This window comes from Phoxinus phoxinus, assembly GCF_949152265.1.
Source record: "Phoxinus phoxinus genome assembly, chromosome: 8".
Lineage (NCBI taxonomy): Eukaryota > Metazoa > Chordata > Actinopteri > Cypriniformes > Leuciscidae > Phoxinus > Phoxinus phoxinus.
Window position 1 is genome coordinate 20,922,247 of NC_136883.1, and position 25,989 is coordinate 20,948,235.

Consider the following 25,989-nt stretch of genomic DNA (forward strand, 5'->3'; position numbering starts at 1 on the left):
GGGGAGGAGACCGCAATAAACTCTGGGTTTACCGAAGAAAACCTGCTCCCGACCAGGTTAGGTTCACAGAGTAAGTTGCCATGGTAACTGACTCTGAGTATAAGTTACCTCTCTTTCAGAAACGGGCTTTACTTACTCTGCTTTCTCGGGTTTGATTTACCTCCCATTCTGAAACGGAAAACCCAGAGTTTCCCTCATTTCAGGGTTAACATACTCAGAGTTTTCACTTAAAGGGGTGGTTCGGGATTTTGGACATCGGACCTCATTTTCAAGTTAGCCTGGTTGTTATTCATCAGTGGAGACAGTTTTCAAAAAATTTCATCCAGTCCTTCCAGTTGCATAGTTCGCCGATGCTAGGCTAGCGCGAATCAACGGTATAAGCTAGCCTGCCATTAAAAACAGTTTTACCCACTCCACAGTACACCAAAATCAAATAAATTATAACGCCAGACTGTCGATGTAAATGTCTATTGAGAGAATGTTGTCAAGACCAAGATGTGTGTTTGGTGCTTGCTTTTATGGAGGAACTGAAGAGGCTGATAGCAGACAAGTGTGATATGATTGTTGAGTGTGAACAGGTGGTAGCCAGAGAGGATGATGGGAAATGTAGTGTGCTGAGGTGACTGGTCTAGTGACTGAGGATTGTGACAGTAAGCTTCAGAGGGCACATACATATGATATAGATAACATAAAAGAAGGAAATGTGAAAATGTAAAATAAGAACATTATTTTAAATGTTTAACGGAAGCCACCCCAGGTAGGTTAAAAAAGTACCTAATTGATATCACCATACTTCCCCAGTTGATGGATTACATTAAAAGTGACATATTATGCACCTTTTCACAAGATGTAATATAAATCTAAGGTATCCCCAGAATTTGTCTGTGAAATTTCAGCTCAAAATACTCCCCAGATTATTTATTATAGCTTGTCAAATGTGCCCCATTTTGAGTGAGTTTTGGTGTGTATCCCTTTAAATGCAAATGAGCTGCTGCGCCCCACCCCCATTCAGAAGACGCAAGACGACCGATAATTTTACACCGGCTCTGCTTTACACGTGCTTCGGATAACGGCAGAGGTGGAAAGTCCAGGTTCAGAAAGTAAAAGTCCTCCTCAGTATTTTGTTCCAATCACTTGGATTTGCTAATTAGCACAGTTTTTCAGCCAGGAGATAGAACTAATTAGTGAAATCAGCTGACTGAGTTCATGGGTGGAATAAACATATGGCAGGACTTTTACTTTCTGACCCCTGGACTTTCCACCTCTGGATAACGGCAATAACAAAAAACGGGAATCTCATCCAAAATCTCAGAAATAACCAGTAGAGGAGTGCACTGGAGAGACTCAGGAAGAGGTTGCTACTTTTAGATGCACCGGGACGTTTCTGAAAGGTTAGTGGATACATTTATGTACTTTTGTGGAGTTGATTTATTGATCTCATCAATTTGCATCATGTTTAACTTTTACACAAGTTGACACAGTTCCCTGAGGTCTTTTTAAAAGACAGCTGTGACATTTTTGGTTTAGTGTTCTGTGTTCGTCTGTCTGTGCAGCCAAGGACAGAACAGTTTGCATGTTTTGCTCGAACTTTTGCAATTGCCTTAGATCTGGTTAGGCCCTACCCACACTGTTGTCGCTTGTGAAAAACCTTCAGAATCAGAAAAGATAGGAATACAACTGTAAAGTTTGGACTGGAGTATGTGGATGCTGAAGTGGAGATTTCTGGTTCAGTGCAGGAGAAAAAAACTAATTTTGAGAAAGCAGCCTTTAAAAATTGTAATTGAGATCTACATACGCAAATAGATAAAGAGCTATACAGATACAGTTAAAACTGTTTAAAAAAAATTTTTTTTTCTTTCCAACAATCTAAAAAAAACAAAACAAAAAAATCTCAAAATTGACAGGTGTATGAAAAAGCAGTGTTTTTGCCTGTAGTGTCTCACCTTAAAACACTTTTTTTCTTGCTCTTTTGTAATAGTTTGATTTATTACATAGGCTTCCCGTTCACAATCCAAAACCGTTAGCAGTAAGCTGCACAAAAATTTGCTTATTCAGAAATCGTCAAGATTATGACATTTGAACCAGAAGCATATTAGTACAGTATATAACCGACTACATTTATCAATCAGCTCCTATTCAGCATTTAAAGGCATACTATGCAGTTTCTGTTTTTGTCAAACAGCGACCCTTACGGCGGTGATCCACTTGTCCGTGCGACACTTCTGTCGCGCTGCACTCCACTATATTCCTATGGGTGACGTCAAGCGACTTTGACGCGCTCGCAAAGAATTCCGGGAAGGCGGCGCTTCATTTGAGAAAATGCCGCGCGTCAAAAAGCTGGTCGATGCCCATCTTTATGCAAATTAATTCCGTCGAACGCGACGCGGCTATCCAATAGAAGCAAGCACATGGAGACGGGGGGGAAGTCTCTCGCGGGTCCTTTGTTCTAGACTGGCCGCTGGCTCAAAACCACGCCCATAGCAGTAAACTAGAGGAACGCCCATCAACGTACAAATGTGGGGAGGCGTCGCGACACTACGCAACATTCGTGTCGGACAAGTGGAACAGTACCATTGTCACGGGGTGACAAATAATCCCCGGAACTATTCCCACCAGAGAAGTGTTCCCGCCGGGGCACTTTTAGTGTAACACTGTCCCCGGGCTTGTGTGTGTGTCTGTCGTCATGACAACTAAACGGCAGATTGGCAACAGGTGTGGGGACTTCACTCTGAGTGTCTGATTGAGGTGGCGCCAGTGTTTGGAGAAGATAAAACACAAGGGGAAGGGAAGGCTGGGTGTTCTCTCTCCGTGTGGGCTTGCTGTTTCTTTGTCTTCCCCCGTCGATCTGGTGTGGTTCCCTCCCGTTGGGAAATGTTTGTAGAGTGTTGCAGCTGAAGGATCATCGTGAAAGAAGAGGAGTGTCGCTTGTGGGATCCGAGGGCAGTTTTGAAGAGTGGAATTCGTCGCCTGGACTGGAAAAGAGTGAGATGAATGATTGACAAATTGAATCTCATAAACGCATGTTTTTTACACTAAATTGGATACTGGTTTGGAGTGCTCGGATCACGTTGTATACATCGCACTGAGTGAAATATACTGATTCCTTGTCGATCTCCTGCCTCCTCCTTGACCATTGGAAACAGCGAAGTGAAGCCCGCTTGTAGTGGTGAGGAAATTATTCACCACATCTGTCCCAACTCTGACTATCATCGGCTCTTCAGATCGAGACCTCTGGGTGAGTGTTGGCCTTATTTTGCACTTGAAGAGTGGATTTGTAGTGCTGGAATTGACGTTTCCCACCACGTTGCATGTTTGGAGTTGGACTGTCGAGTGTGTGTGGAAGATTTATCTTTTATCGCCGTGCACTCCCCATGTGTCATGCTGGTCTACCGTTCATCATAAGAGTAGGGCTGGGCGATAAAACAATAACGATAATTATCGCGATATAATTTTTCTCGATAAAACGATATCAAGAGTTCGATAAATGTTCGATAATGTTTTCGCACCAAAAGCGGAACGAATCTCATTTGAACCGCGCGCGCCACACGGACCGTTTATCCGCTCGGCTCAAAGTCCAAACGGCAGCGCAGCGCGAGTTCACTAGAGCAGACGCGACGCGTTTACTCTGATCGGTCTCGGTCACTAGATCCAGTGAGAGCGCTTGAATTCAGCGAGGAACACAAATGTCTCAGTGATTTAAACCAGTTTAAAGGCAGATGAAACAGCGCTGACGAACAGGAGAAACACTGTGCGCAACGATACAGTCAGAAGCTTCTCCGTCTACACATTCCCATCATTTACCACGGATTTAACGTTACTGTAACGTTAGCCTAGTGATAATAACTCCACCATGAAATGTGGGATATATATATATAGAATTGTATAATATTATTAATGTAGACAATGTATTAAAGGACTAATGGAATATAATTACAGTTTTTAATAATGTATTTAGGCTACTGGTTTTCATAAATAACATAGAAACCATAAAGTTACATTTTATCCGTGGTTATCATGATCTAAATGCATGATGCTGGATGACCAATGGTTCATTTTAATAAAACTAAAGAATATTACATTTTACCAAATAAAAATAATGTTTTTTTTAACAGATGTTACTGTTTTTGTTAATGAACATAAATTGTATAAAGTAAACTGCATCCTAACTCAAGCTAATATTACTGAAATAAAGATATTTATTTTGTGAAGGAAAAATTACAAATGTTTGACTGTACCTCGGATTTGTGAAATGTTCCCCTGTTTGGCAAGTGTTTGTCATGATATGTTCTGATAAAGAGTAGTTTAAAAACAATGCTCTGGTTTCTACAGCTTTCACTGTGCTTCTGCAGGAGTACAAATCTGTCTTTAAACTTGAAATAAATAAAGATTTGACATTTATCGATAATTATCGATATCGACTGATATATCTTCTCTTCTGGCTCTCAACGAAGGCGGTCGCATTTTCTCTCCCTCTCCTCCCCCTGACCTTCCCTGCTTCGCTCCTCTCGTCTAGTCTTATGTCTTAACTTTGAGAGACTCTCTCCGCACTGCTCTACAAACTAAAAATCATGGATTTGATCAACTGGTCTCTCAACGCAATTGACACCATCTTCTCGACGAGAAGCTTGGGTTCGGGGGAACCTGACTGCGCTGCCGGAACGTTCGCAGCTGGCTACACGATGGACGCGTGGGAGAGGTGGCGGGTCGTGTGTCTGGCGGCTCTTTCCGTGGAGGACATTGAAGATATCTATCTATTCGGAACCATGATAACAGGTCTTTTGCTGACTGGATTAGGCATTGCCCTGGTTTATCAAGAAATTAAGAAGACGGTGACAGCTGTCCAAAGCCCCACAATGCTGCCCGGCATGATTGAAGCAGTGGGCAGAGCGGTCAGCACTCAGGCTGGGACTATTAACCGCATTATGGATAACAACAGGGAGGTGACCCGAAATATGGATAACATCATGGAGAAGCTCACGGCTTTGCAAAAGCTGATGGACCAGAATGGACTAAGAGAGTAGTCGTGCAAAGAATGCGGCTACTCGCCCCAAGACCAAATAATCCCAATCTTATCTGCTTTCGGCCCCCCTCAACCAGCACTGGCCTCGGCCAAGGCCGCTGTTGGAACAACAACTCCCCCGGAAGAGCACTGCAGTGAGCCGCTCTTGCTCCTTCCCCCATTTCTCACAGACACCTGCTGATTGTTGACTCTGTTTGGGACCTAATCAAGGTTGTCTCCATGGCAACTTGCTGTGTTAACGCTATAACATCCTGCGGACAAAGGCACCGAGATTTGGATGCCAGGCGGAGCGAATCTCCAGGCCTACACACACACAAACTCTTACATATATATACAGATATGCAATCACCCCCCACCCCACATCCCTCGCCTTCGCCGCTTTGTACCCCCCAGCCTGGCGGGCGGGTCTGTGACCAGCGCCGAACATGGCTGCAGGACCGGATGGCTGTTTGCCTGTGCTGGGTCACCTCCATCCCCCACTCCCCTCCCCTGTTGCAAGTCTTGTGGATTCATGTCGTACTGATTATGTGCTAATGTTGCTGAGGTGTTTTTTTTCCTGTTCCCAGACTGTACTCCTCACAGGAGCATAGTCTGGGAATTGCCTTTTTTTCCCCTCACCTATCCTCATGTCATGCTGTATTATTTTCCTCAATGCTCTGTCTCCCTGTCTTGTCTACCCCATTGTGTATGTATGTTTGTGTATGGACAGGTTGATGGCTAATTTCACTGGTACTTGTGACTAAGTGACAATAAAGGCTACTACTATAAAAAAAAATATCGTGATATTTTTTTTTGGGCATATCGCCCAGCCCTACATAAGAGCCTAGTAAGATCAATTGTAGTCACCTGTTGGATGTCAGAAGGAAAAGCCCCCGTGTGCACACTACACATGAGAACTGTTTATCTCTGCTTGGAGTTTTATGCTGTCTGTTCCAGTGAAGGCCCGCTGAGCTTGTGACTCTGTCCCGGCAGCACACGTGAGAACTGTTTACCTCTGCTTGAAGTTTTTATGCTGTCTGTTCCAGTGAAAGCCCCGCTCAGCTTGCGACTCTGTCCCCGGCAGCACATGTGAGAACTGTTTATCTCTGCTTGAAGTTTTATGCTGTCTGTTCCAGTGAAAGCCCCGCTCAGCTTGTGACTCTGTCTCCTGCCGCCCATGTGAGAGCTGTTCACCTCAATTTGAAGTGTTGATTCCGTCTGTTCCAGTGAAGGCCCGCTGAGCTTGTGACTCTGTCCCGGCAGCACACGTGAGAACTGCTTACCTCTGCTTGAAGTTTTTATGCTGTCTGTCCCAGTGAAAGCCCTGCTCAGCTGGTGACTCTGTCTCCTGCCACCCATGTGAGAGTTGTTCATCTCTATTTTAAGTGTTGATTCTGTCTGTCCCAGTGGAAGCCCCGCTCAGCTTGTGACTCTGTCTCCTGCCACCCATGTGAGAGCCGTTCACCTCGATTTGAAGTGTTGATTCCGTCTGTTCCAGTGAAGGCCCGCTCAGCTCGTGACTCTGTCCCTGCAACACACGTGAGAACGGTTTACCTCTGCTTGAAGTGTTATGCTGTCTGCCCCAGCGAAAGCCCCGCTCAGCTTGTGACTTGAGTCTGTTGCAGCCCTGAAACCCACCTGTATGGTGTGAAGTGCCCGCCCGTTACAACCCACGTGAGAACCGTACGCCTCTGCTGGAGGTTCTGATCCGGCCTGTTCAAAAAGAGTTCTGCTCCGCCGACGACCCTGAGGTTGCTGTGGCCCGGAGGCCCTTATAATAATAATAATAATACATTTTATTTAAAGCGCCTTATCAGGACACCCAAGGACACTGTACAGAGCAGATAAAAACATTAAAACAGTAAACAAATAAAATTGGCAAGACAACATTGAAGAGATATGGGTCAGGTGGAAAATGACTGTCTAAACAACAGAGTTTTAAGTTTGGATTTGAAAAGATGAAATGAGTCAATGGTGCGAAGGTCTGGAGGGAGTGAGTTCCAAAGATGGGGAGCAGAGCGACTAAACGCCCTGCTCCCCATTGTGACAAGACGGGCAGGGGGGACAGAAAGCTGGCAGGTGTTGGAGGATCGGAGTGAACGGGTAGGGATGTTTAAATGGAGGAGATCTGAGATATAAGGAGGAGCCATATTATGAAGAGCTTTGTAAGTAATGAGAAGTATTTTAAAAATGATCCTCTGTTTAATGGGAAGCCAGTGAAGTTGTTGCAAAATAGGAGTGATATGATGAAAAATGGGGGTCCGAGTAATCAGACGTGCAGCAGAGTTCTGTAGGAGCTGCAACTTCTGGAGCGATTTATTAGGGAGACCAAACAGGAGTGAGTTGCAGTAGTCTATCCGCGATGTGACGAGGCTGTGGACCAGGATGGCAGTGGTTTGTGGAGTGAGAGAGGGGCGAAGACGGGAGATGTTACGCAGGTGGAAATAGGCGGACTGGGTGATGCTATTTATGTGAGAGCGGAATGATAATGTGCTATCGAGGACGACGCCCAGACTCTTAACCTGAGGCGAGGGAAGAACAATTGAATTATCAATGACAATGGAAACTGTATTAGCTTTGGAGAGAGTATGTGGTGTGCCCACCAGAAGAACTTCGGTTTTTGAACTGTTTAGCTTGAGAAAGTTGGATGAGAACCAAGAATGGATTTCTTGGAGACAGGGTAAGAGAGGTTGGTGGGAGTAAAGAAGATGGTTTAGTAGAGAGGTAGAGCTGGGTGTCGTCCGCGTAGCAATGAAATTGAATGTTATGTTTACGGAGGATGTGACCAAGAGGGAGGATGTAGATGATAAAAAGGAGAGGCCCCAATACAGATCCTTGGGGCACTGCAGCGGAGACAGGGAAGGTAACGGATTTCTGGGATTTGAGTTGTATGAACTGTGTGCGATCAGAAATGTATGAAGTAAACCAGGCTATGGGAGTGTGGGTGATACCAATAGATGATAATCGACTAAGGAGGGTAGGATGATAAATGGTATCAAAAGCTGCTGTAAGGTCCAGTAGAATGAGAATAGAAAGTAACCCAGAATCAGAAGCCATGAGAAGGTCATCTGAAATTTTGGGGAGTGCGGTTTCAGTGCTATGCAGGGGACGGAAGCCGGATTGAAACTGCTCGTAGATGCTGTTCGACATGAGGTGATTATGAAGTTGAGAAGCGACTGTTTTTTCCAGAATTTTAGATAAGAAGGGTAAGTTAGATATTGGACGAAGATTGCTGAAATTAGTGGGGTCCAGACCAGGTTTTTTCAGAATGGGTGTGACCGAGGCAGTTTTGAGTGAAGGGGGGACGGAACCGGAACTTAAAGAGGAGTGAATAATCTCAGTGATGAGAGGGGCAAGTGAAGAGCAACAGAATTTGACCAAAGTGGACGGAAGTGGGTCAAGCTGGCATGTGCAGGGTTTAGATTTATGAATAATGTCCGAAATGGCTTGAACGGAGGGAAGTTCAAAACTTGAGAAAGTAGTAGTTAGGGGTGGATAAGGGGTGTTAAAGTTGCCTCCAGAAGCTGCAGCTCCAGAAGTCAGGTGTTGATGGATGTCTGTGATTTTTTAAACAAAAAAGGACATAAGTTTATTGCAGTAGTCCTGGGATTGCATGTGGTAGGGAAGAGAATCAGGAGGTTTTGTAATGGAGGTGAGAAGGGAAAACAGGGTTTTGGAATTTTGATGATTTGAGTGAATTAAATGAGAGTAGTAAGCAGATTTAGCTGAAGAGAGGGAGTCCTTATACAGATTAACATGATCCTTGTACATATTATTGTGAATGGTGAGTCCAGTTCTATAAGCAAGGCGTTCCAGCTGACGACCCTGAGATTTCAGAAGACGTAGGGCAGGAGTGAACCAGGGTGCTGAGCGGGTGAAAGAGACTGATCTGGATCTCATGGGAGCATGGGTGTCCAAGAGAGTGTGAAGATATTTGTTGTAATAAGAAACTAATTCATCAGGTGAACAGCAGGCAGATACACTTGGAAAATTATTAATATCAGATGCAAAGGTGACAATGTTAATGTCCTTGATATTCCGGAAGGAGATGGTGCGAGGGAGGGTCATTTTAGATATCGGAAGGGTGATGTTAAAAGTAATGTGCATGTGGTCGGAAAAGGCAACAGAGTGAGTTTTACAAACAGAGGGGATGACACCAGAACAACAAACTAAATCCAATGTGTGCCCCCCACAATGAGTTGGAGAGTCAATATATAAACGCAGACCGATGCTTTCCAGGCAAGATGAAAAGTCTCTGGAGAGCGGAGAACTGATATTATCCATATGAATATTAAAGTCACCCAGAATTTTTTAAATTATGGGATAGGGTTGACAGATGAGTGAAGAGCTGGGAGAAATCATTCAAAAAATCTTTGTTATATTTTGGGGGACGGTAAACAGTGACCACAACTGTGGGAGAGGGTCCGGGCAACAATGAGGCAGAATACTCAAAGGATAAAAATAGAGGTGAAGCAGGAATCGGCAAAACTTTCAAGGTCTCGCGATGCAACAGTGCGAGACCTCCGCCACGTCCAGAAGCACGGGGCTGGCAATTGTAAACAAACCCCGGAGGCGCAGACTCGTTGAGAGGAATAAAATCGTTAGTCAGCTGCCAGGTCTCAGTCAAACATAAAAAATCAAGATTAAAATCCATAATAACATCTCTGACTAGCGGACCCTTGTTATTAAGAGAGCGAATGTTCAGGAGACCAAAGTTGACGGTGGCAAAGCTACTTTTACAAGCAGAGTTAGCCACTTTAGGCAGGCTAGCCAGACTACTATGATTAGCTCCCCGGCAAGCGTTACGAGAGCGGCGGCGTGTGGTAAACCAAGTTGGTATGAAAGAACTAGAGTTCTTATAAAAGCACTTACCGCGCGATCCACGGTGGATGTATCTCCGGTTTGGCTGGTAGATGATGTCCGACGGAATGGAGCAACCAGGTGGAGGCTGGAGGACATCGACATGGCGTCGGAGCTTCAGAAGCTCAGCGACAGAGTACTGGAACAGAGCATCGACTTGCAGGTGGGCAGGAGACACCAGAAACCAGCCAAGCACGAAGCAGAAAATTGACCGGAGAAACCACGTCATCATGTACAGGAAAGTGAGAGAGGCTGGGGGACCGGAGCGAAGATCCTCAGGTAAGCAACAGCGGTGGAGATGGTAGGATCACAGTCAGGATCACAGAGGAGCGATAATCCAGCAGTTACTGGTCATAAGCAGTAACCAATGTTGTAGAGGCGATGTAATGTTTTCAATTTGATCAGATTGAAACACTATGTGGCTGAAAAATTCGCTGGTGTTGTCAAAGTTTATGCAAAAGTTCTACCGGTGAGTAGCGGCGACAGTCACGCCCGCGTTCACTTTCCCGCGTCAGCAATCGCTACTCAGTATCCCACCGTAATACCCCTGCTTACCCTTGTGTGGTGTTCGTCCTTTACCACTGTGAGTCTGGCACCAGCGCCAGAAGGAAGTGAGCCCTGACCGTCTACTCACCTGGGATACCCACCTGTTCGTCCTTTACCACTGTGAGTCTGGCACCAGCGCCAGAAGGAAGTGAGCTCCGACCGTCTACTCACCTGGGATACCCACCGGTTCGTCACTCACCACTGTGAGTCTGGCACCAGCGCCAGAAGGAAGTGAGCCCCGACCGTCTACTCCCCTTGGATACCCACCTGTTCGTCACTAACCACTGTGAGTCTGGCACCAGCGCCAGAAGGAAGTGAGCTCCGACCGTCTACTCACCTGGGATACCCACGGGTTCGTCACTCACCACTGTGAGTCTGGCACCAGCGCCAGAAGGAAGTGAGCCCTGTCCTACCTACTCACCTGCGATACCTACCTGTCCATAACTTACCACGGTGTTGCCTTGGATTCCTGGGAAGAGGAAGGAAGAGGATTTTAGATAGGATTTTCAAATTGCTTTTAGACATTAAATAAAGTTGTTATTCTTTTATTCCTGTCTCCTGCCTCCTCCTGGCTCCTCAGGGTGATCCTGGTCCAGGGGTGGGTGCAGTCTGGCTTGGCCCACCTCGACCTGTGACACCATTAGAGTCGCTGTGGAGTACTTGTATTTAATACTCACGCAGAGCCGTCTCTGCACTCACGGGCTGATCTCTTCGTTTTCTTCGTCGACTATGCCATGATTCACGTCTGAAATGCATACTAGTGTCTTCCATAGAGGCTGCTTCATATGTTGGTGATGTTTGTGACGTCGTGCTGTAAAGCAAGTCGTGATTCTCGCGAAATTTGGCGTGGCACCACCTCTCAAAACTGCATTGCTGGTTTTGCCAGCGGCGTCCCCCCCCCCCCCCCCCCCCCTGCTTTGCTATCGGGATGATTTGCCCTATTACAAGTTTGTTTACCATCGAAATGACTTTGAAGCTGTTATATTAAGGTACAAATCTTGCATTGTGTGCCTTTAATACTTACCCTGTTCTTGAATGAAATGCACTGTGCACTACAAAAGTCTTAAAGGCACAGTCGAAAATACAGGCTGTTTAACTTGAAAGGTAACGTATAAGTACATTATGACACCATTATGATTATGAAACTTTGACTGACGTTTTAAGTGGACTTCAGGTGTCTTATCTGTCATCCAATAACTTTTTACCAATGAAAGCATGATGTATTCTGTCAGTCTGTGGATTTTCTCATTTATATGCATCCCGTCCCCAGGGTTTTGTATGTGAGTTTTGACCTTGTGTGGCAGTATATCTTCGAAGAGATTATGGAGTTTGGAGACCTTGCTAAAGGAATTACTCTGACCCTGAGTAGATAAAACCAGAGAAAATAAACAGAAACGAAGCACACAAACATCCTTAAATCCCTCAGCCAATCAGTTCCTCACCTGGGTAATCCACTTTGAGCAAGCGCCGGCCACCGCTTTTTGACAGGCACAGATCAACCTGCCTGATAAACCCAGAGATATATTCCTGTTAATGCATCTGTGAATAGGTATATGTGTTTGTGCAAAAGTAGAGTGATCATGGCAATATCAATATCTCAGGTGGGTAAAAAACAACCTTCTGTTGTGGCACACAGGAGACTCGACTTGCAGTTTGACTTTATTATGTTGCTAAGATAACCAAGTGATCTTATAATAAGCAATGAAGCATATAGAATGTGCAAATACTGGGTAAAATAGAATATTATTATTAGACTGAATTCCTTGTTTTTAATATATTTTTTTAAATGAACTAATTGGCTGAGGGATTTAAGTATGTTTGTCCGATTTCTTTCCATTAATTTTCTCTGGTTTTATCTACTCGGGGGCAGTGAAAAGTGAGAAATCAAATTTAACTACATCCTTAGACATTTAAGAGGTCTTTGTACCATTAAAACATCCTGCAAGTTTCATTGCTTAAAAGTAAAACATCCTCCTCATAAACAAAGCTTTAAAAAAAAAATGTTAAGCTCCAAAAATGGCTCGCTTGGAAACTGAGAGATTTGTGATGTCACACAGGCAAATATATTTGCATATGACTGCCTATAGCAAGATATCGACGAACAGTTTTACATCATAACAACATAGGCCCCTCCCACTGACATTCAGACGCTTATCGGCTGACACTTGCCTACACTGGATGCAAGCATTGTGTCGCCCATCTAAAGTTAATAGAACCCACACAACAGCGTTTTCTCTCTTATTGTTTCATAATAGCAAAGAGATTAATCCTCATCCTATGGAAGAGCAAAACCGTACCTACCTCTAAGATGTGGTTAGAGGATTTAACTAACACACTCCATTTAGAAAGGATAAGATATACGCTGAGAGACAGGCTCAACTTATTCAGTAAAACATGGAAACCCTTCATATCATACTTAAAAACTACAAATCCAGTACAACAGTCCGCACCCTAGCACACGATATATGACATTTGTAATGGTTTTAGGGGGAAGGTCTTTATGAGGTGGGTGGGTGGGTGGGTGGGGTGAGATACATGGGATGGGGTTAGACGGGCGGATAGGGGGTTGGGACAGTGTGGGCAGGCCCGTCGCGACAAGGCAAGCAAACCAAGCAATTGCTTGGGGCCCCGAGCTGGCCTGGGGCCCCAAGACAACGACTGGTTAAGAATAAAATGCAACGACAAACTGTGTGAGCGCCCCTTTGATAGTCAATGCAGTAAAGTGCAATGACACTGTTATCGGGATACCCCTCAAGAGGGCCCCTCTCGCTGACAGCAGCCAGCCAACCACGCGATCTCTGCGGCCGGCAAAATACAAAACCTCCTCGGTAGTCAAAATGAAGCGGAATTATGCTTCAGGAAGGCAGAAAAGAAAAAGAAAAACAAGATAGTGGTAAGTGATAAATTACACTGGATAAAATAGCTCTACTTGTCTGGTAATAGTGGTGTAATTTTGCAGCAGGTAGGCTAGCAAAAATATGTGTATGTTAGCTAACGTTACCTGCCTGACGGCAAATGCTGCTGGTAACGAACAGTTAGTGCAACTTTTTATTTGCTGTAATGTGTTTTTTAACGGGATAAGGAAGACGCAGATTTGTTCCAGAATCGCTGTTTATCGTATTTAATGACATGACATTGCTATAGTTTGTAATAGGTTTTGATGAAAGTGGCATAGCATGCTATAGCCTACTAACTATTCCACCGTGATAATCTATTTATGGGGGTTAGGAAAACCACACAATATATTCTGTGCATCAAACATTAGCTTGGGATGATTTTAAGCATTGGTAGTTGTGAAAGCAGCTGCATCCCTTCCCTTCTAATATCAAAATATGGAAATGCTAACATATCTTTTCGGTAACACTTTATAATAACCATCATTAATAGATGGTAAATTGTTAGTTATTTAATCTTTAGTTAATTGTCACACTGTAAAAAATGTCCTGTAGAATTTACAGGAATTTACTGGCAAAAAAGTTGCCAATAAAGTCCTGTAAAAATGTTGGTAATTGCTGTAAAATTGATTACAGTATAATACTGTAAAGCAATTTACAGTTAATTGTTGTATATGAAATACAGTAATTAGTAGTTTTTTTACAGTAACATTGAATTAAAATTGTATTTTATTTTACAGCAATATTTTGTAATTTCACTAAAGTACAGTATTTACCTGGCAATAAAGTTGCCAATAAAATCCTGTAAATATATTTTACAGCAATTTTTTGTAATTTCACTAAAGTACAGAATTTACCTGGCGATACAATTGCCAATAAAATCCTGTAAATACCCCCAAAATTCAAGATGCTGCTGTAAATAGTTTAACATTTAAAAAGCTGAAAAGAATCATTTTAACAGTACACTACTCTATTATTTACCATTATATTGATGTAAATGGATTAAAATAAACATAAAAAACAAACACAAAGTCAAAGCTGTTGTAGAAAAAATATTTATTAAAACAAGCAAATTACTGCAAGACTGGTAACAACAATTTTACTTTTTCAAGTACAGAAAATCTTTTCAAAATCAGTCACAAAATAACTACAAATATCGTGTAAGACTTAAAAGCAAGATTCTGGGTTCAATAAAAGTTAAAGGGACAGTTCATCCAAAAATTAAAATTCTGTCATCATTCTGTTTACTCACCCTCAATTTGTTCCAAACCTGTATGAGTTTCTTTCTTCTGTTTAACACAAAAGATGATATTTTAATGAATTTTGGTAACCAGACAGTTGAAAGTAAATGGCTACCATCAACTGTTTGATTACCAACATTCTTCAAAATATCTTCTTTTGTGTTCAACAGAAGAAAGAATCTCATACAGGTTTGGAACAACATGGGGGTGAGTAATGATGACGGAATTTCCATTTTTGGGTGAACTATCCCTTTAAGCACAAACAACAAGATGGCATTATGGTTATCTCACATCTCCTGTTAAAACTCACATTTCTGCTTTTTTATTATTATTATTTTTTTGTATAAATGTTTGTGATAAACAACACAAATTCTGGTGATTGACAACATTCCCTCTAAAAACATTTTAACTGTTTTAATGTAAAGTACTTTTTTACATGTTGTGTAAGTTGAACACTTTTTGGCAGGAGAACAAGATCTTACTGAACAAGATTATAGAATTAAGTGTCATTTTATAGACATCTCCTCCTGTAGTTTTTTTTTATATGTATATACATTTGACAACTTACATGCATAACCACTCAAAGTCCATTAGCCTTCTGAGAAGAGTAGACACATGAGGATTGACTGTGTTGTTCCTCTTCTCTGAGCTCTTCCCACTTTTTTTGACTGTTTTGGTACCAGTGGATGGGTTGATTCCAACAAAACATCTGCAGAAAAATCAGTCAGAAAAACACAAGCAGAAGCTTTAGGATCATGTGTAGACTAATGAAAATATACCACTTTACAATAAGCATTGGCTGCACTACTAATGTATTATAAAGGGTTGGTTCACCCCAAAATGACATTTCTGTAATTAATTACTCATTAATCTGTCATTAATTAACCACTGACCTTCATTCATTTTCAGGAACACACATTAATATATTTTTGATGAAATCAGAGAGGTTTCTGACCCACACATAGACCACAATGTCATTGCAACTTTCAAGCCCCAGAAAGGTAGTAAAAACATAATTAAAATATTTCATGTAACTCCAGTGGATTAACCTTAATGTTATAAAGTGATGAGAATACTTGAACACGTTCTAATGTAGAACCTGGAAGCGCTGCACTGTGTTTACTTAATTAACAGCGTCAGAGACTGACACAGAAGAGAAGAGATTGTTGAATAAAGTCGTTATTTTTACAAAGTATTATTAAGGTCATAACATTAAGGTTGATCCACTGTAGTGACATGGTCTATTTTAACAATGTCTTAACTGCCTTTCTAGACCTTGAAAGTTGCAAAACCGAAAGTGAACAAAGGTCAGTAGTTAATTAATGACAGAACTTTAATTTTTGGGTGAACTAATCCTTTAACATATACACATTTATATTTAAGTAAACTGTTACCTTTGAACAAATTCAAGTGTGCAGGATGCCTCGTGCTGGTACACCAGATTAAAGTTGTAGAACGTTGAAAACAAAGCAGCAAATCCAGCCATAAAATTGGGGTGTGGATTCATAACCACTTGACCCTCGATACTCAGCATCCACTGGGTTGCAGTAAGAATTTCACCTAAAAATAATAAATATAAGAAACACTTTATAAAAATGTATGCTAAAATACAACAAAATGTAATTTAAAGATTTTGGAATATACATTACCTAAGACAATCAGTCTCGGAGAGTCTGGAAGTGTAGAACTTTTTTCCACATCAGCTGCTGTTGCTGACATCTACAAGACAAAAAGGAAATAAAAGGAAAACATTGTAAATGTAATTAAATGCAGTATATGAAAACAAAATATAACCCCACAACAAAATGTTATAATAGAAAAGCACTGTATATGACTTACATCGGTTTGAAGAAAGAGTGCTTCAGGTTTTTCTTTGAAGTGTGACAGAAGCAGAAGGACCACACATGGGATTAAACAGGATGCTCCACTGTCATCATACTTCATAAGTATGCGTTGCATCTCATCTGTATTAGTCCCTGCTGGCATTTGTCTGAAGAACTGAAGTATCATCTTTCCCTTTTCTTCCATAGACTTCTCAAGTTTCTCTAGAATGGTTATGTTTGTAAGAGATTTAAAGTGGTTGTACAATTCTTTGGGCGTGAAAAGATAAGGCCAGTCATTTTTCAAGTCAGCAATCGATGGTGATGGGCAGGCATTGATGGATTTCCGTTGTAGGTAGTATGTTGCATTCATTAACTGTGTGAGATGTCCTCTCTCTACCCCAGCTGGCCCCTCAGTACTGTAGAGGTCTTTCATTTCTTTTTGTTTTTCTTGGAGACTCTCCTCAGATTCTTCTTGTGGACACTCAGGCTGCCATCTCACACAACCATACTGGTCTGCAGGTCCTGGGGCAATGTCTTCTCCTGATGAATTTGAGGTCTTTTTCTGTGTCCTGCGTCTTGACAACAAGCAGCCACGATTAACATGCTCCACTCTTGTTTTTAGTTGAGTCAAAAGAGATCCATAGCCAGTCCCTATTCTTGTTCCATCTACCAGGACATCAGCAAAGCTTTGCGAATACTGTTTAACAATCTTTTTCGCGACAATCAAGCACTGGGATTTTGATGGATTTAACTCTGTCAGTCTCATCTCATCCACAACTATTCTTATCATTTCTCTGCGATCTTTAGCTGTGGGGCGTTTCCCTAGCGCAATGGCTGTTTTAATAGCAGAAGGCATCCTATTCCAGGGAACTTCAAAGTTTTCAGGCCATACACTTAAGTCCACAGTTGTACTTGAACTGTCTGTGCTGGAGACACTTGGTGTGCATGAGGAACTATAATTTGATGATGGAAAGTCCTTCATTGTGGTATCAAAGACTATTTGTGTGGAGTCTAGAGGTGTTACTTTGACACATCTTGTTTGGTCTAAAAAAACAAAAAACAAAAAAAACTTTATACAGCTCAGCATCCACACATAATTAACACTAAAGTAGTTACCGAAAATAAAAATTACTCAAAAATGATTCTCATTATTTACCCTTATGTTGTCTCAAATGCAACTTAATTTTTTATTTTAATATTTAATATTTTTAATTGTGATGTTTACATCCATACAATGCAAGTCAGTAGGGTCCTTGCTTAAAGGGATAGTTCACAAAAAAAAAGAAAATTCTGACATCATTTACCCTCATGTTGTTCCAAACCTGTATGAGTTTCTCTCTTCTGTTGAACACAAAAGATGATATTTTGAATAATGTTGGTAACCAGACAGTTGACAGTAGCCATTGACTTCCATAATAGGAAAAAAATAATACTATCCAAGTAAATGGCTACCGCCAACTGTCTGGTTACCAACATTATTCAAAATATCTTCTTTTGTGTTCAGCAGAAGAGAGAAACTCATACAGGAGGTTTGGAACAACATGAGGGTGAGTAAATGATGTCAGAATTTTCATTATTGGGTGAACGATCCCTTTAAGGTCCTAAACTCTCAGGCTCCAAGAAGGATGTAATGGCAGCATGAAGATTATTCATAATCCAACATAATCAAGGATGTGTAATCAAACTTCAAATCATAATCATGCCAATGAGACCATTTAAGTCAAGATTTATACTGAATAAAGTTGCATTTTACTCAAAAATTATAATATTACATCAGAAAACAATAATTATACCCCCTCATATCTTTATGATGCCTTTAAGTCCTTTATGGAACTTGGAAGTGTTGGACGACATAGACATACATTGTATGAACAAAATCACACATCTCCATCAATTTATTTGTTAATGTTTCACAAAAAAAGCAAAAGTTGTAAGAGTTTGAGTCAGCATACAGGTGAGAAAATTATAAATTGTCAGTGAAGTCTTCTATTTAAACATTCATGTCAAGTACTTTTGCAGTAATGATGAGGAAGATGACCATGACATACCTTCTACATTCCAAGCATTGAGGAGGCGGCGACACTGTATTGGCGTGATGTGATCAGGCAAATCCTCCTCTTTAACTAACTGCAGGTCAGATTTGGACTCAACTCCTATGCTTGCCAACTTGTTCAGGAGAGACAGTAGTTTCTCCTCTTGCAGCCCAGGTAGGACTGCCAACACAGCATCTCGTACATCCTCCCCTAATGCGGACATGTTTCTACAAATCTGGGAGAGAGTGATGAAAAATAATCACTGGTATGTCATTCATCTTGTACTGCGCTAGAGGATAATAATCAAGGAGATTCTCTTGCTTTACACACATGTAGTTTGAATCTTGAACTGTCTCTGTTAGAAAATGGATACCCATATCAACAAGCTCCACAGCCTGCTGCCTCCTCACAACAAAGTAGACGGAATCATTACAATGAATTAAAATCAGCTTAATCTCACCCATGTGTAGACCACCTTCGTCTTTTTTTAGTGCAACATGCATGTTTTTTTTGTACTTGGTGCCTTTGTAGATGACATCATTTGCAGCTACAGTGGAGTCATGAGTGAAATTAAATGCTAAAGTTGCTGCCTTAATGCTGTCATTGTAGTCACCAGCATAAAATGCATCTCCTCTTCCCACCTGAACTACAGGTGGAAAAAGAGTCCCAGCACTTAAGTATGCTTGTAAGAGCTGATGTCTCTCTGCTAAAGTAGCACACAGGTTTTTAAAGTTGTGCAATTTTCTTGCACACTGTTTGAAGTAAGAGTGCTTACTTTCAAATCTCAGAGTCCAAAGACGGATCAGAGGTCCAAATTGGATTATAAGCTCTGGATAGTGACAAAGATAGTGGTGTTTTGGTTTAAGGTTAAACTCTGGAAATAACTCCACTCTAGACTGGATGTATTCTTCGATGAGGACACCCAAATAAGCAACCTGGTCAGGAGTAATAGCTGGTGAACACACATGCACAACTATTTCTCTTAAGAGCAAAATCAACTTCCACACACTATTTTCGGTTGGTTTTTTTATCCTGTCTCCAATCAACAAAGGGAGAACTCTCAACAGACACCAATTTTGGACTGCATGCCCACTTAACTTCTCACTATTTGGACAAAACTCTGGAGGTTTGTCATCTGCTTCATTTCCAAGGTAAGTAAACTGACTTATCCTTCTATTCAGTTCTGCATATGTGAAATGCTTCTCTTTGTTTACCAGGTAGTTGATGCACAATGCCAAGTCACAGGAAACAACACCCTCAAAAAGGTCATGACCTAGACATGGTGGGAGACCAGGCTGGCAGACATGAAAGTAAAGCAGCTGGTTGAATACGGAGTCAGATTTTATTCCACACACAGATTCTCTGTTGCTTTCTCTTAGGTCTTCAATGTGCTGCTGATATGACAGCTTTGTTCTTTTTGAACCAGCTGACCATGGACTACACTCAAATGTTTGTCTGTCTATGTCACAAAATCGACAAAAAAAAGTACTCCTGCTAAAGTTCTCCTGGAAGCCACCAATACCGTGTGACCCCAGATTGTCTCCTGCTATTGCACACAGAGTCCCTTTAATAACTTTACCATCCTTCAGTGCAATGCCACACTCCTCTAGGTCTTTTAGGTCTTTAATCAATTGATTAAAAACAACATCCTGTCCAAAATTCTTAAAATCTTGTTCCCTGCAGAGAAGAGCAAGCTGCATCTGATCAACATTGGACCTGTTGTATGGTAAAATGTCACCAAGTGTCAAATATACTGCCAAAATCTTGTGTTTTTTTCGACCTGATCCTAAAGGATTTACAACCTCGAAAGCATCTTGATAGAGAATTAAGGCCATAGATGATTTGTCTGTTTTAAATGAGGCATTATTGGCAATATTATGCCCATCCCAAATGTCCTCAAACACATCTTTGTTCGGTAGTCGAGAATGAGATAGTTCATATTGCTTTTTGAAATCCTCTGATTCAAAAAGGGCATTAAGAGTTTCCTTTATAGGCACGTACTGGGCAAAGCATTCTTTCCCAGAGTCATTGGTACCTAAATACAAAGGCATTGGCTCCACGTAATTGAAGGAGTTTTTAAAGACTGTCTTGCGACATTGATCTGTACGCAACATATAATTGCCTGCCTTAAGTAAGTCATTCTTTTTGAGGTCTTCAATAACATTAATTATTGCGTCACTAGACACCCCAAGTTCTGACAATTTGTCCTTAAGATTTGAGTAGACGCTTGCCTGGGTCAGATCATGAATTCCTTGGACTTCCTCAATGATGGTCTGAATTACAGATGAAGGTAAAAGAAGCTTTGCTTGCAGTTTCAAATAAAACAAAGTCAAATTCTTCAGAAAATAATCTTCATCTACACTTTCAAAGACTTCACATGGCTCAGGCCCCTCACTCTCATCTTGAGATGTACAGGGCTGACACACATGTTGTGGTGGGTTTGCAAAAACTGCTTCATTTAGAAGCTCAGGTGGGCTGTTTTTGTGTTTTCTTGAGATATGAGATGCAAATGTGGATTTCACACTAAATGTCCTCTCACAACTCTTAAAGGGGCATTTTATTTCCCTGCCCTCATCAATATGACCTTTTAAATGCCTAATTAAGTCATTCAGAGTTGTACATGTGAAATGACAATATCCAATCTGGCAAATCAGTGTTGTGTCTATTTGGTCAAATCTGGCACCTTTACGAGACTTCCGATAACCTGTATGGTCTCTATATAGATGAGACTTAAAAGCTGCAAATTTTGTAAATGCACGGGAACAGTCAGGTACACCACAGGTAAAACAGCAGTTTGGAACATTACTGTGACCTTTCATATGCTTAGTAAAACCTACAATGGTATTGCTCTCATGTTGACACAATTTACAGAGATACATTTCTCATTTAGATTTAGGTTCAAGTTATATTAAGAAAACGATAACTATGGGAACTTTGAACAGAAAATAAAATGAACTTTCAAATCTTTTGCCAGTCATTTTGAATTTAGTTATGACGCAGGGATTTGTTAAACACTGGTTTTACATGCTCTCAATAAGAAATCCAAACTAGTGAAATAAATGAGAAAATAGCAGCATCCAACTGTTAAAATCATATATTCTAATGTTTTTCATCAGCAAAGCTAACTACACGTGCGTATTTACTGTATGTAGTTTTGTTTCAACAGCACTTCAGTAATTGTGTCTTGTCTTCCAAACTGCAAATGCTCTAAAAAAATACTCTCTCGAGAGCAAAGGCGAATAGGCATTACATTGTTCGCAGCAAATTGCTTTGCGTTAAATTTAGTTATGACGCAGGCAGGCCTTTGTTAAACACTGGTTTTACATGCTCTCAATAAAAATACAAATAAAAAGAACTAGTGAAATAAATGAGAAAATAGCAGCATCCAACGATGTTCATATCATATATAGCCTATTCTAATATTTTTCCGTCAAGAAAGCTAACTGCACGTGCAAATAGTTTTGTCTCACCAACACTTCAGTGGATTTGTCAGTTGAAATTAGTTGCAAGTCGATGAAATTAATTGCATCTGACATGTTATGAATTCTGTTCAAAATATAAATCGCTTAAACAGCATTAAGTAATACAGATTGTAATTTATGGACGTAAATTTAAGTTACCAAAAATTGCTTTGCGTTAAATTTATTTATGACGCAGGCCTTTGTAAACACTGGTTTTACATGCTATCAATAAGAAATCAAAACTGGTGAAATAAATGAGAAAATAGCAGCATCCAACGATGTTCATCATATATAGGCTAAGCTATTCTAATGTTTTTCGTCAAGAAAGCTAACTGCACGTGCGAATAGTTTTGTCTCACCAACACTTCAGTGGATTTGTCTTGTCTGCCAAACTGCAAATGCTCTAAAAATACTCTCTTGAGAGCAAATGCGAATAAAACTGTAACAAACTGCAGAATTCGTCCAACATTTACGATGGTTTTTTACCTTGTGACAGTTCAGCTTCGTCTCACTGTTATGGCGCGCGCCGTCGCGATTCTATGCCTCGCCTGCAACAAGAAATTTAAAATTAAAGACACATTCCTTTACTAAATAAACGTAACGTTTCTGGAGGGAAAATATTGGAATCAAACACTTTTACATCCCACTAAATATCCTGATAACACGCAGTTGTTAACAAGTCGATGAAATTAATTGCATCTGATGCCTATGTTATGAATTCTGTTCAAAATATAAATCGCTTAAACAGCATTAATACATTAGATTGTAATATTTATGGACGTAAATTTAAGTTACCAAAAATTGCTTTGCGTTCAATTTAGTTATGACGCAGGCCTTTGTAAACACTGTTTTTACATGCTATCAATAAGAAATCAAAACTGGTGAAATAAATGAGAAAATATAGCAGCATCCAACGATGTTAATAAGCTATTCTAATGTTTTTCGTCAAGAAAGCTAACTGCACGTGCGAATAGTTTTGTCTCACTAACACTTCAGTGGATTTGTCTTGTCTGCCAAACTGCAAATGCTCTAAAAATACTCTCTTGAGAGCAAATGCGAATAAAACTGTAACAAACTGCAGAATTCGTCCAACATTTACGATGGTTTTTTACCTTGTGACAGTTCAGCTTCGTCTCACTGTTATGGCGCGCGCCGTCGCGATTCTATGCCTCGCCTGCAACAAGAAATTTAAAATTAAAGACACATTCCTTTACTAAATAAACGTAACGTTTCTGGAGGGAAAATATTGGAATCAAACACTTTTACATCCCACTAAATGTCCTGATAACACGCAGTTGTTAACAAGTCGATGAAATTAATTGCATACATGCCTATGTTATGAATTCTTAAATATGAATCGCTTAAACAGCATTAAGTAATACATTAGATTGTAATATTTATGGACGTAAATTTAAGTTAACTTACCAAAAATGTTATAAATGGTGCCTTTTATCTTCAACTCTTCTTGCCCTGCTCCAGTCCACCAATTTTTTAAACCTGTATTAGCCCGCGCAATCCCATAATGCCACGTCACAGTAAATTGTTGTAAAATGTATGAAACTACAGTGAAAACACCTCTTACCTGTAAATCAATTTACAGTTGACAGGGAAATATACCGTTAACAACTGTAATACTCTTTTTGACCCATAATGCATTGCGAATTACAGTAATAACTTGTAAAATGCTAAAACAATAAATTTCTGTAGAATTTTGCTGTAGAATCTACAGCAATTTTTTACAGTGCATTTAACAGTTAGCAAACAGTCTTTTTACCCATCTATAAACAGTATTTAACCAGAAAGAGGCAGAGGAACATGATTTTTTCATATCTTATCTTAATGTGCTAGTGTCGTGTGATATACGGTAGTAACAGTTTACGCAAATATGACATTATTTTTATAAGTTACCAATGGACCTTGAACAGTTACTTTATTCTGTGTGGCAATTTTTACACTGTTACATTTTAAAGTACAGTATCAGGACAACCCACGTGTTTTACTGGTACTGTTTATTAACTATTTAACAAGGTATTATAGTCATCTGTCGCAACTTTATAATAACCTTCCAGATAATGTTTATAGACAGTTTACAAACCAACTAGTAACCCTTAACAAAGTGTTAGGAATATCTGGTCCGTCTATCTATGTAATGTTTATAGATGTTTAAAAAAATGGTTACAAACATTTTTTAGTCATTACCCGATACCCAATATATTATATGATAGATATAATGTGTGTTACAATAAACTGTTAATTTACAGCACTATTAATAATTATTAAACATTATATAATAATGGGGGGGGGGGGGCATGGGGGGTGTTGTGGGTGTGGGGGGTGTGTGTGGGGGGGTGTGTGGGGGGGTGGGGGGTGGGGGGGGTGGGGGGGTTCCTCCATGTCCATGTCCATGTCCATGTCCATTTTGCTTGGGGCCCCCAAATTCCTTCAAACGGCCCTGAGTGTGGGGGATCGTGGTCAGCCTGATGGTGTTCTTGCCATCGTTTTTGTATTGCGTTTAATTGTTTTGTTTTGATGTTGTACTACTTTAAGTTGACTGTTTATTAGAATTTGTATTTTTTATTTTAATTTTTTATTATTATGTATTCATTTATGTGTGTGTATATATTATATAATATATATATATATATATTACTTAATTTTTTCCTATCTTTTATTTTATTTTTATTTTTAACTAAATTATAATATTTTTTATTTTTTTATTTCATTATAAAAAAAAGAAAAAAATCTCAAAATGTACAAGTGTATTGTATGTTAAATGATATGCTTTAATAAAAAGACGTTTGATATAAAGTTAATAGAACCAACGCTGTCTACACTGGTTACATTATACTGATGCGCGTTCAGTTTCTGACTACGCACTTAAATCTGTAACTGTAGCGTTCTGACCGCAGCTACATCATAAACCTTAAATAAACGATTTCATAATGCTTTGTCTGTAAATCATTTTACATGGAAAAGGTTTTCAAAACACGCTACTCGCGTGCAATAGTGTGTGTGAGTTGATATTCCTCCTTCCTATGCAAAGAGGTGAACTAATCAAAACAATGGCCATTTACTACAAGCCTTAAAAGACACACACACACACACACACACACACACACACACACACACACACACACACACACACACACACACACACACACACACACACACACACACACACGTATTCTCTAAGCGGTGTTATCCCAAACTCAATTAGAAATAAACATTCATTAAAGCTAAAAAGATGACAATAGCACATAATAAAATAAATAAAACTTAAACTAACATTAAAATGAAAACAGAAAAGATACAATAAATCTGCTCCATCTGGACTGAAATACTTCATTGATCATTGGAAATGGTTTGTGCATTTTTTTCCAAAAGTGATTAGTTTGGTTTCCATAAGCTATTAAATTATCTCGTCAGATAACAACTTAAACAAAACTGTTTGGTCTGATACATACAGTATATGATGATATAACTTTTGGAGTTTCCATTTTGAAGTCTAGCAGTCGGAAACGGATGAGAATTTAAGATTATATATCCATGTTTGGCTGAAGCATGTTCACTTACAGTATATTTGGTTTGGTATATATTGAATTAAAATGAGTTGTATTATTGTCTTTAAGACAACAAGTAATTTCCAGAGAGAGATGTGAATTGTAGTCCTTGGTGACTGTGGAATTGCAGTGCTTTTCTTTGGTTGGCATGTCTGAGAGATGAATGAATGATTGATCACGATTCTTCTCCTTTGTGACAGTGTGAAGTTTCCACCAGAGAGCTCTCCGATGGTTCTCCTGAAACATTCATGGGAACTCAACTTCTGTGAATTTCCATTATGCATGTATAGTTCATTATTTGGTTATGTATGAAAGGGAATTTTTTTTTTTTTTAAATCTTCAATAATCTCAAAACCGTTCAGTAGCCTAAATATTACACTTTTCATGAGATTTATCATCAGAAGCCCTGCCAATGACCTGTCTGATGCATGCAAGAGTTTCACAGTCACACAAAAGGCAAACAAGCTCGCAAAATACATGAAAGAATATCCCTTTGTCGTGAGAATGGAGAGAGAGACCAAAGCAATTGAAAATATACTTTCAGGCAGAGCACATATGATATAAAGAGCTGG

General features: G+C 40.2%; 2 protein-coding genes across 2 annotated transcripts in view; both read right to left on the bottom strand.

Moving 5' to 3' along the window:
- Positions 1-25,989, bottom strand: part of relt (RELT TNF receptor) — a 470,714-nt gene that overhangs the window by 291,279 nt on the left and 153,446 nt on the right. The gene's annotated exons all lie outside the window — the stretch shown is intronic.
- Positions 11,756-22,484, bottom strand: LOC307002403 (uncharacterized protein; the record flags this gene model as incomplete). Its single annotated transcript, XM_079619985.1, has 8 exons — positions 22,344-22,484; positions 18,412-18,631; positions 16,380-17,407; positions 16,190-16,259; positions 15,935-16,100; positions 15,109-15,249; positions 11,848-11,909; positions 11,756-11,766 (listed from the first exon to the last, which is right to left on the bottom strand). The coding sequence occupies exons 2-8, from the start codon at positions 18,617-18,619 to the stop codon at positions 11,756-11,758; spliced, it is 1,686 nt and encodes a 561-aa protein (XP_079476111.1). The 5' UTR covers positions 18,620-18,631; positions 22,344-22,484.